We start from the raw sequence: 12,370 nt of genomic DNA on the forward strand, positions 1-12,370 counted from the left end.
TGAGGAGAATTTTGGATCTTGGCTGCCTTCTGTTCATAGTGCCTGTAATTTTGTGTTAAGCGTCTTCCCAGGAATTAGCCAGCAGTCCAGATCGTGAACCTAGGCAGCTCCTGCCACATGATCCAGCTCGCCTACTTCCAGGTCTCACGGGGTGGTCTGCCCTGGCAAGGTGTGACAGTCAATGCCGCTTACCAGTCGGGGTCTCCATTCGTCACTGATTCACCCCTTCATTCACTTTCTCTGTTCACACCTTGTCTGGTCTCTGGCTGCCAAAGCCCCTGATCTTCTCGCCCTGTAGCTGTTTTTATACTAACTTTGGACACATTGGAGTTTCTTTTTTAAAAATGCATTGCCCTTTTTCAGTTTTCATTTCATTTGGGAACCAAATTTGTTTTGCCCTTAGCATATCTTCAAGTCTTCGCTGAAATACATTCAGTGACGATATCATTTTTGGACACATGATAATAAGTTCTCACTAATTCTTTCCCAAAGAAACAAAAGCGTCCAAGGGCGAGTCTCCACACTGTTCAGAATGAAGCCTCATTTGTGCTTCATGTAGCATGCCACGCTGCCAGGGTTCTGAGTGTGGTCCCGGCCAGCAGCTGCAGCAGCACTTGGGAACTTCACAGAAATAGAGATACTCGGGTCCATTCAGCCCTGCTGGATCAGAAACTCTGGGAATGGGTCCTGCATCTGTGTTTTCACGGCCCTCCTGGTGAGGTGGATGCACCTTGATGTTTAAGAATCACTGCCCTTATGAAACAGAGGGTTCTGGTTCATTGGGTGAGCTGCGGGGCCAAGCCTTTGCCTCCAGGAGGTTTGTGGTGTGGCTGGCTCTACTCCGTGCCCTGCCCCCTTGGGAGCGGGGACACAGAAGGGGGAAGGGGTGCAGTCACCTGGGCTTGGCTTGTCTGGATTAGAACCCTTCCCAGCCTGATGCAGGGTACAGGGCAGTGGAGACCCAGTTCTTGTTCTGGAATTCTTTACTCCAGGGGAGATGGGTGGAGAGACATTTTAGCGATTTAACTAGCAAATAATTAAACACACCAGTGTTTACCGTAACATAAACTCAGGTATGTTATTTTGCAGACCATAAAAGTCTCGTGAATTTTTTTTTAAGGAGAAACAGGAATTCACAACCTTTTTCCACTTTTTATGAACTGACTGTGCTTCCCTGGGGCCAGCCAGGGTCAGGGTGACCCTCCTCTGCCCTCAGACAGGCCTGTCTGAAAAAAATTTGAAAAAATTTGAACAGCAGGGTATCTTCCTGGGCTAAATCCCCCTGACTGAGGACTAGGGGGCTCACGCCCAGCCAGCCTGAGTGAGCTCTGGGCTTCCTGACCCCAGCAGAAAAGTCACTATGGTGTCTGCCGTGTCTTCTGAGACTGTTGGCTATTCCAGCCAAGATAGAATCACGGACTGACGCAGCTCCAAGGGGAACATGGGTCGTGTGAAACTGTGGCCATGCCCGGAGGTGTGGGAGCTGGCTTCCCTTCTCCCCATGGCCCCACCTCAGGTGGCTCTGGAAGGGCCTGGCCCGGGCCCCAGTGTGAGTTCCAGGCCCCTGGGCCTTCACAGATCCCTTCTCCCTAACAGACACTAACGCAGGTATTTGATGACTATGTGGTGTAAGGGCAAATGTAATACAAGCTGGATTGTATTCTTTTTCTCTCCTGGTTTTAAAATATTTGCTTGGGCCTCTGGAGGTGTTGTGAGCCCTCCCGCGCCAGCCTGCTGGGCCTCATGGAGAGTCAGCCCTGCAGGGTGTGCCTCTGAGTGCTACACTCAGAATAACCCAGCACTCTGCTTGTTTAGAAAATCGGCTGTGATGGCATCATCGGGTCTGCGGCCAAAGAAGACCGGTGTGGGGTCTGCAGCGGGGACGGCAAGACCTGCCGCGTGGTCAAGGGCGACTTCAGCCACGCTCGGGGCACAGGTGAGCTCGAGCCTCAGGAAAGATGGCCCCGGCCACTGAGAGCAGACGGGTGAGCGCGGTCCCCAGGGTGTTGCTGCAGCAACCGGACAGCCTACAAGTGCTGTGCATTTTATTGCCCCAAAGCCAATCTTACTGGATCCTCTCTTGACCAAAGTCAATGATCACTTGGCTTCCTTGCATCTTACATGTATGGACCAGTTAATAATAGTTAGGGAGGCTTCCCAGGTGGCACAGCAGTAAAGAATCTTCCTGCCATTGCAAGAGGCGCAGGTTCGATCCCTGGGTTGGGAAGATTCCCCTGGAGAAGGAAATGGCAATCCACCCCAGTATTCTTGCCTGGAGAATCCCCAGGGGCAGAGGAGCTTACGAGCTTGGTGGGCTACAGTCCACGGAGTTGCAAAGAATTGGACACAACTGAGTGACTGAGCATGCACCCACAATAGTATTTAGGGCACCCTGCACTTTAGTCTTAGGATTTCTGAAAGGCAGAGAAAAACATTATAGCCAGAATGATATGTTTAGGTTCTTTGACCTGAATAGTCTGTCCCAGTGCTGTGGGTTGGCCCCCGAGGTCCATTCTCATGCAGTGGCTCCCTGTCCCACCAGCCTCCCCCCACCCCCGCCCCTCTCGCAGGGTGCGCCAGCTCGTCTGTCTGTCTGTCCCGCATACAAAGGTGACAACAGAGACACTTGTCCACATCGTTTTTACCCGTGTAAAATGATGAGGTTCTTTTCTGTCCCTGAATTTTCTGACAATAAAAGGATAGCATTTACACACATCGCTAAACATGCCTGAAGCCCCATGTTCTGGGACGTCCGTGATGCGGCTGCTGGATGGGACTGCAGAGTCCCTGTGACTCCCGTGTCCCAGAGGTAGCCCGGCCCCCTCCCCGGGCCTGGAGAAGTCGAAGGGTTCAGCTGATGGGCAGCGCAGTCTTTCCGCTGGAACCATCTTCACAGCCTGTGTGTGTGGGCTGCCTTGCCCAGAGGTGGGAGAGTTTCTGATTGCCCGCCTGGTGGCTGCCAACTTACAATGTCCAGGGAAGTAGCTTCTTGACACCCACTCAATGAGAGGAGCACGAGGTGGGCAAGTCGCCCGGAAGGTGAGTGAGTGTCCCTTCCCCTGACACCGCCAAGGATGATGGCACCAGGATAACTCGCTGAGTGGAGCTGAGCTAGAAGCTTCCAATTCCCAGAGCTGCTTTGGATGGAGGCGTTTCAGGCGCGTTCCCCGGGTACGGGGACAGGATCACAGTTGTTCCCCCTGTCCCACAGAGCGAGCAGAGAGGAGAATCCATGCACGGCTGCCTTTCTCTGTTGGTACAGGAGCCCTGGTCTGGAGCAAAGGCTGCTTCTAGACACCTCACGGAAAGGGCTCCTACTATACAGACACTCTGCAGAATCCTGACAGCCAAACCACAGCCACACGCAAGTGAGAATTACACTTCCGGCTCAGTAAGGGCTGGTTTCCGGACTTTGAAGATGGGTGCCCAGGCTGTGGGACCGGCCTCCTGAGGGAACCTCTGCCTCCTGCCCGGCTCTGACGAAAGCCAAAGAAGCTGCCACTGGAACGAGTCAGTGTGGGGGAGGTGCCCCCCAAAGCCGCACCATCCAGTGCAGTCGCCACAGGCCACCAACGTCCATTCAGATTTTAAATATAATTAGTTTAAATTAAAGCAACATAAAACTTCAGTCCTCAGTCCCGTGAGCCACATTTCAATGCCCCGTTGCCACGTGTGACAGGGGGCTCCCACGTTGAATGTCACAGAGAGAAGTGCTCCTTCCTTGCAGAAAGTTCTCTCGGACAGTAGTGCTCTGCACCTTGGGGACATCTGCTCTCTGTTTCGTCTGATGCCACTGTCCCTGTTTGGACTCCAGCTCCAGTTTGCCATGAGACTGACCTTGCCTCCTCTGCACCTGAGCAGCAAGGCTTAAGAACAGACCTCAGCCTCTGGCAAGTATTTGTTACTGACTTTTTTTTTTAAGTCAGCATTAGAACCCTTTATGTTTATAAACTGAATGTTGTGCTGAGCTCCAGTAAGCTGAGCTGTGCAATTGCTCCGCTCTGTGGAAGGCAGTCGAGCACAGCTGTGCCCACTTCTGCCCCCAGGCAGTTCTCAGAGCCCTAAGGAAAGTTCCACCATAGTCCTTTGTACATGACCACTGTGCGCCACAGAGCTGCCAACCTCAAGAGCGCTTAGATCAGGACAGAAGCACTGTCTTTCCCCCCAGGCTCTAATGCACCTGTTGGCCTTTGGTCTTGGCACGAGCACATCCATTCCTCCTATGATGGCAGCGTCCTTCTCTGCTCCCCCCATTCTCCACCCCAGCCTGTGCCTGGCCCCCTGCACATGCAGAAGGCAGGTGGACTGGAAGCCTCTGGAGGAGAGCAGTCCCCACCCTGACATGCGACTTAGTGCTCCTTCACTGAAGTCTTAGCAAACCTTCAGAGCATAAGCTCAGTTAGCTTCACCCACCTCTAAAAGTTCTGTCCTAAATGCTTTCCAAATGTTACACCTTCGTTTTGAAGTCTAAAGCTGTCTTTAACAAATCCTAGGGATTGGGGTCTGTGAGCATCAGCTAATGTCAGTGTGGATTCTGTTTATTGAAGATGTGTGTAGAATGCTCACTCACACATGGATGAGTCGCTATCTAATTCAAGTTGCATCAGACACAGACGTGTAATCCAGGTCTGACATTCTGGAATGCACATTCTTGAGATGATGCTCACGGCCACCTGTGAGCCCACTCACCCTGTGAACGTTTGTTCAGCACTGCTGCATTTTAAGCTTGAGTTGCAGAAATAAAAGTTAACTGTCACTGAGCTGGTCACAGTCAAGGGAGGGCACCCTCGGGCAAACAGCTTGAGCCCACATGTGAGGTGGAGGGGGCTCCACTCGGCTCTAGGGGTACCATGGGGCCCTAAGTCCTGGTGAGGCTCATCACCCAGCCCTGCAGACAGATGAGGGTGGCCCCCACACCCTAAAGGATAAGTAGGAATTAAATGACAATGGAGATCTGGGAAGGATATTTCAGGCTGCAGGAAAAACCCAGCTTAGAAATGGCATAAAGCCCTCAGGTCGTGTAACATCTAGGTGACTCCAAGAGCGGCTGGATGAATTCAGAATCTTGTCAGTTTAGATACGACAGTAACTTTCATCTCTGCCCAACTCTAAAGACAGGAGAGAGGAGGAATGCCTTATCACCCTGAGGGTGAATATCAAAGAAAATACCATACCCAAAAGATAAAGCGGAATCAAATGCAGGATTTTTGCCCAATTATATGAAGTCCTGACCCTTGCCTGAACTCTTCTGGGTCCTTAACCCACATACTTGAGCTGAGGACCCTGAACAGACCTACACAGGGAGAGTGTCCACACCCCCAGGATGCCCCCCTTGGGTGTCCTGGAGAGGTCCCAGTGCAGTGTCCTGAGCTGAGTGTTTTATTGCTCTCTGGCCTCTTGCCTTCCGACTTTGAACAGATGAGGTCTTGGGCCACTTGGCTCTAGGGGAATCCACTTGAATTGGCTATCATATTACTTTTCTGATGGATGGGCTTCAGAATGCACAAGCCTTGGATTGAGTTGAAACAGCTGAGCTTTTTTTAATTTAGAAACTTGAAAGTTCTTGATAGGATGCTTTCATTTCATTCATTAAATTTTCATTTTCACATTATTCCATGCTGCTCCTTCACACTTGAAAGGTGACTGATGTCCATGGACACCCAGTCCAGGACATCTCTGGACTCAAGTCCTCACCAAGAGCTGGCCATGATGCCCCATGGGCTCTGAATCCCTTTGCACTGTGTTCTTGAAGAGAACCTTCTCAAACTATCAGCTCTTAAAAAGGAGAGTGATGTCATCTATCCCTATTGAATGTGGATAGATCCACATGTCACACGTTTGTTCAATAATTACCTTTAGAACCTGTACCTCATGCCAAGTTCTGAGGTCCAGTGTCTAGGTGTGGGGTGTGGAGGTTCCATGGGGAAATTTACCACTGTGTGATGGTGACACAGGCCACTTCTCTGCACTGACTATGAACTACAGTATCAGTTCCTGCAATATGCATGTAAACCAATTACCATGTATTTCTTTTTCTCAGTCAGGAATAATCTTTGTACCAAAGTGTCCACATGTGTGATGGCAAAGGCTGTTCCCAGGTGTTTCTCATGTAAGATTCTGGCTATTCCAAGCAGAACTAGTGGTGATACGCCTGGTGTGGGGCTCTTACCTCGCTTATGTGCCTGAATGTTTGCTAAGTAGAGTCAGTGGGAGTGAGTCATGTATGAAGCTGTGGATAAACACATATCGCTTATGTGAAATTGAAGTATAAGACTGATGACCTAAAAGAAAAGCTATAGAATAAAACCAATTCTAAGTCTATAAAAGATAAAGATTCATCAGATTAGGGGCCGTACAGAAACACATGTCAGTATGCCGGGGACACGTCTTCACTCTCCTCAGTCTCAACTGGCACTTGGGCAGAAAATGCTAAGACTTGCCAGAGAATGGAAGTTTCCGTATTACATGGTTGGGCTTCCCAAAAGGCAAAGGACACTTGACAAGACCCTCTTGGTGTTCATGCTGGAGATAAAGGCCATGGCCTTGTTCGGCCCACCTGCACTGACCTCACATTCTGAGAACTGAGCCAGAATATTAGCCAGACTCCTGGGCTTCCCAAATCATTTTCAACTGGAACCAGAGAAACCATTAGGAATAAACATAAAGACAGTAATACTCTGATAACTTTTGTAAACAGCAAAAACTAGAAACTTACACAAAACGCCTCCCCATGCATTTTTAAAGATTATTACCCCTCCCAAAAGAAAAAAAACTTTGATTTTTTTTTTTTTTTGTACATGTTTGATACAATCGTTCAAAAGTGTCCCAGTCAATGTAGCCAGGGCATTACCTATGTTCCATCATGGCATCTTATCAACTCAATGGTTTTCTTCCAAAGAAAGTTAATGCTGCTGAAACCTGTAACAAGGGAAAAATATGATCTAAATAATCTACATGTAAAGTTCAGACAAAAGGTATTTTGCAGGGAAATGTGCTTATAGCCTGGTGATATTAATTATTCAGAAAATTTGAGGCAGGTTTAAGATCAACATCATTTTAAGGTCAACATCATTTTGAAGTTCTTCCTGACTGCTTGTCCTTATGGCGAAAATTACATGTTCTCCTAGAATAATGGCGACAGTATTAACTTTTATCCATGGCTTCCTCATGACACTAAATTGTGTCCCTCTAACTGGATTTCTCCTGCTTAATGGCAGCGACTAGAATGGAAAATTCAATTAAAGATAGTCTTGCTGTCTTCCCTAAAGTGTGACTCTCTCTTGTGAATCCCTGGAGTAAACCACCCCCGCCTTTCATGCCATCAACAGAGTGATACCTGGCATCTGCAAAGGGGAGACATCTGGTATGAGGGATGACAAGGTGCTTCGGGGCTTGGTAATGGGACTCTTTCCCTTGCTGGTCACTCTTCATGCCAACCTTGGGATGGGCTTTGGGCTCTGTTGGGAACAGTGCATGAGAGATGGTTTCCTTGGTTTGTGGACAGAAGCCCTGCTTTTCACTTCAGGGATTTTCTCTTACATTATTTCATTACTCCATGTCATGAGCAGAGAAGCTCATCTTAGAAGGAAAGGTTAGCAGAACCCAAGCACAGCAATGCCCTGCCCCATTATTCAGGGATTACCTTTATTCAGACACAACTGGGCTGTGTGTCTGCCCTGAGCTCTTTACTCTCCATCAGCCTCTGTCCACTAGGGTGCTTGAGAAAGGAAAGGTAATAGGTGCCTTTTCAGTGTTACTACAGGTGCCAAATCTAAGCTTAAAAATAGACTGGTGAGCACACACTTAGTGCAGATGCCCCTTGCTGTGGAATGTAGAAATTTAACTGATTTGGACCTCAGCAAATATGTCTGTTGCCTTTGGTTCTGCTGGTGATGCTACCAAGATTTGTTAAGCACAAAATAGGAAAAGTCCATGTAACCAGCAATTTTCGGAGATCCTGTTAACAGGTCAGTTTAATGGTTTAAATGGAATGTTCTTCAAAAAAGGTTTTAACCACCACCAACCCTGAACAATCTTGTGTTCATTTTTGACACTTCACTATCTTCTATGCCTGGAATCCAATGAGTCTTCAAACTCCCCAAGAAGGAACACTTTTCTCTAAGAGAGATTTGTGGTATAAAATCCATTGCTGTGATCCTCAAAGATGTTTTTTTTTTTTTTTTTGCATTCCTGAAGCAAAAATTGTTTTTAATCAAAAAACCTTGTCTCATACTATGAGGCTCAGCGGTAAAGAATGCAGGAGACATGGGTTCAATCCCTGGATTGGGAAGATCTCCTAGGGAAAGAAATGGCAACCCACTCCAGTATTCTTGCCTGGGAAATCCCATGGACAGAGGGGCCTGGTTGTCTACAGTCTTTGGGGTTGCAAAGAGTCAGACTCAACTTAGCGACTATATAACAACACCACACTGAAAGGACTGGAAAGTGAAAGGGCTGTGCCTGCAAGTTGGTGCTGCTGCCCTTAAGTGAGAGGTGGTTGGAAGGGATCGCCTGGAGGACCATACCCCCACCTGGTTCAAGAAGTCATCCTGCCTGCCTGGGAATCAGGGAGGATCAGGGCACAAGAAGTAGACAACTCATACTGGACTGTATTCACATCTGTGAAGTCTTCCTAAGCATAAAACATTTATTTGTAGGCATCCAAGACTGGATCTTTAGTAACAATGCCAAAATATTTGCTATCAAGACTCAAGGACTCCACTAAACTTTCAGTCTAGGATGGCTGGTTGAACACAGGTGTTTATCTCCTTGGCTTTTCATGATGACCTAAAAATGAATGAGCAGGAACTTATTAAAAGGTCTAGGGAGAGCAAGCTCATATCAAGTGGATGTTCATATGTTGTCTGAATGAGAATAAATAGATTTGGTTTAGATCTAGTAAATAAGCAAACAAGCAAAACACACACTGCCATTTACCTTGGAGGAAAAAGGGAACACGGCAGAGCAGGTCCTGATACTCTTATACACACCACTGTCACTCACATTTTAAGGAGCAAAATAAGTCGCATGGTCACATAATTTTAAGAGGTCAAGGAAACGCATTCCTACCATGATTCCAGAGAGAGACCTGACAATATTTGGTGGCCAGCCCCATGACACAGCACCTCTAGCAAACTTCTCTGCCTTCTGGTATTTTGGTTGCCAACATGTGATATCATTCCCTGGCCCCTAACTGAAAGCTAGTCCTGATAAGCAGCAAACACCATCCATGTATGGTAGACTCCCTTATCCCTGGGGGGTACCTTTCAACACCCCCAGTGGACGACTGAAAGCATAAATGGTCGGGGGCCCTTTATATATTGGGTAGGCCAAAAGGTTCCTTCCAGTTTCTACATAACATCTTGTGGAAAAACCCAAATGAATTTTTTGGTTATTCCAATACTATGCTTTTTTCTCCTACAAATACACAACCTGAGATAAAGTCTAATATACAAATTAGGCACAGTAAGAGATTAATAATAACTAATAATAAAATCGGAGAAGGCGTAGAACAATTACAATACTATCCTGTAATACAAACTATGTAAATGTGGTCTTTCTCTCTCAAAATATCTTACTGTACAAATTTAATGCCTTTTCCATCTTAATTAAGCACTTAGCATGCACTGTGGCCATAAACTTTTGCAGTTTGAGATGTGACAGCAAATTTCTTTTTACCTTGTGCACAGTTTTATAAATGGAAGATTCATTCTTACCATAGATCTTAGCAACCTAAGCATATGATTTTCCCCCCTCTCTTTGTTAAGTCTAGACTTCTACCTTTTCACTTAAAAAGAACTTTACAGCTTCTCTTTGGCATGTGCAAATTTCCAGCATCACTACTCTGGTGCCTTGGGGCCATTATAAAGTAAAATAAAGATCACTTGACTGTTGTGAAACTGCAATAGTCAGTCTGATAAGAGATGGCTACTAAGTGACTAATAGGCAGGTTATGGTTAACAAAGGGATAATTCACGTTCTGGGCAGGATGGAATGGGACTGTGTGAGATTTCATCACGTTAGTCAAATGGCATGCAATTTTAAACATTGTTATTTCTGGAATTTTCCATTTAATATTTTTAGACTACAATTAACTGCAGGTAGCTAAAACTACAGAAAGTTACACTGCAGATAAGGAGGTTACTGTATGTAGAAGCAACTCATCTGTGGCATCCTTCTCAGAAGAGTCTGCAACAAATGGGAGAGACCAAGATAACTGAAATGTGAAAAACAAGATAACTCAAATAATAGAAGTTCCTGAGCTCTAATAACTAGTCTTAGAAATATTTGAGAAGTGATTTTACTCAAAAAACCAGTACAGAGTGCCATGAGAAGAAGCAATCAGAAAACAAAAAGGAGATCTCAATTATTAAAACTATGACTATCATATTAAAACCTTGGAATCTAAAGCACCATACATAAAGAAATGACAAATGACAGACAGAAAAAAATATATGCAAGTCTAGTTAAGAGTTTCAGTCCAAAATATATTAAATACACATTAATAGATATAAAATATATTTTCAAGGCTCTTGCTTATAGATAAAAACAACAAGCCAGTAGGAGAATGGACAACATTTGTGAATACGGTAGTTAACTGAAGAGAAAACACAAATGACCAATATGCTAAGATGCAGATCCACACTGACAATGAGGGAAATGCAAATTACATCTTGATATCATACTGTTTCACATCTTAGACTTGCAAATATCAAGAGGATTGATGATAATATCAAGTATCTATACATGTGAACCAACATGTATTCTCCTATAGAAATGGCTAACTTCTATATTAGTTAAGGCATTATGGAGAGCAATTTGATGTACATTTAACATTTAAACTGCATGTATATTTTTTCAGTAGACAGATTTATTATTGACCTCTGTTGAATAGAATGCAGGAGTCAAGACATTCTAGGTTTGGTTATTTTTGGTTTTAGGCTAAACCTGTCAATATCTGATCACTTTTGATCTATAGAAAAAGTCAATATTTACACTTTCCCACAGTGGTAATGATGTTGTCATCTTCACTCTAATGCACAATTAGAAAACAAGCTTCTTTCTCTAAAGCTGACTTCTTGGAAACAGTCCTAGGACTTAGCACAAAGCAGTAAGTTTTACTTAAGAAATACTCAATTTGCATGTATGTTGAACAGAAACTCAATTTGCATGTGTGTTGAACAGTTTCAATGGTTCAATGAAGACCTACAAGACCTTCTAGAAATAACACCCAAAAAAGATGTCCTTTTCATTATAGGGGACTGGAATGCCAAAGTAGGAAGTCAAGAAATACCTGGAGTAACAGGCAGATTTGGCCTTGGAGTACAGAATGAAGCAGAGCAAAGGCTAATAGAGTTTTGCCAAGAGAACACACTGGTCATAGCAAACACCCTCTTCCAACAACACAAGAGAAGACTCTACACATGGACATCACCAGATGGTCAACACCAAAATCAGATTGATTATATTCTTTGCAGCCAAAGATGGAGAAGCTCTATACAGTCAGCAAAAACAAGACCGGGAGCTGACTGTGGCTCAGATCATAAACTCCTTATTGCCAAATTCAGACTGAAATTGAAGAAAGTAGGGAAAACCACTAGACCACTCAGGTATGACCTAAATCAAATCCCTTATGATTATACAGTGGAAGTGACAAATAGATTCAAGGGATTAGATCTGAGAGACAGAGTGCCTGATGAACTCTGGACGGAGGTTTGTGACATTGTGCAGGAGGCCGTGATGAAGACCATCCCCAAGAAAAAGAAATGCAAAAAGGCAAAATGGTTGTCTGAGGAGGACTTACAGATAGCTGAGAAAAGGAGAGAAGTGAAAGGAAAAGGAGAGAAGTGAAAGGCAAAGGAGAAAAGGAAAGATATTCCCATTTGAATGCAGAGTTCCAAAGAACAGCAAGGAGAGAGAAGAAAGCCTTCCTCAGTGATCAATGCAAAGAAGTAGAGGAAAACAATAGAATGGGAAAGACTAGAGATCTCTTCAAAAAATTAGAGATACCAAGGGAAATTTTCATGCAAAGATGGGCACAATAAAGGACAGAAATGGTATGGATCTAACAGAAACAGAAGATATTAAGAAGAGGTGGCAAGAATACACAGAAGAACTATACAAAAGAGATCTTCATGACCCAGATAATCACAATGGTGTGATCACTCACCTAGACCAGACATCCTAGAATGTGAAGTCAAGTGAGCCTTGGGAAGCATCACTACGAACAAAGCTAGTGGAGGTGATGGAATTCCAGTTGAACTATTTCATATCCTAAAAGATGATGTTCTGGAAGTGCTGTACTCAATATGCCAGAAAATTTGGAAAATGCAGCAGTGGCCACAGGACTGGAAAAAGTCAGTTTTCATTC

General features: G+C 45.1%; 1 protein-coding gene across 3 annotated transcripts in view; it reads left to right on the forward strand.

Annotated features, from left to right (window-relative positions):
* ADAMTS17 (ADAM metallopeptidase with thrombospondin type 1 motif 17) overlaps window positions 1–12,370 on the forward strand; it is a 407,285-nt gene that overhangs the window by 288,610 nt on the left and 106,305 nt on the right. For all 3 annotated transcript variants that reach the window (XM_061394241.1, XM_061394239.1, XM_061394240.1), the window contains exon 15: window positions 1,816–1,936. In XM_061394241.1, coding sequence (XP_061250225.1) covers window positions 1,816–1,936 — 121 coding nt within the window. The remainder of the gene's footprint in view (window positions 1–1,815; window positions 1,937–12,370) is intronic.

This window comes from Bos javanicus, chromosome 21 (assembly GCF_032452875.1).
Source record: "Bos javanicus breed banteng chromosome 21, ARS-OSU_banteng_1.0, whole genome shotgun sequence".
NCBI lineage: Eukaryota > Metazoa > Chordata > Mammalia > Artiodactyla > Bovidae > Bos > Bos javanicus.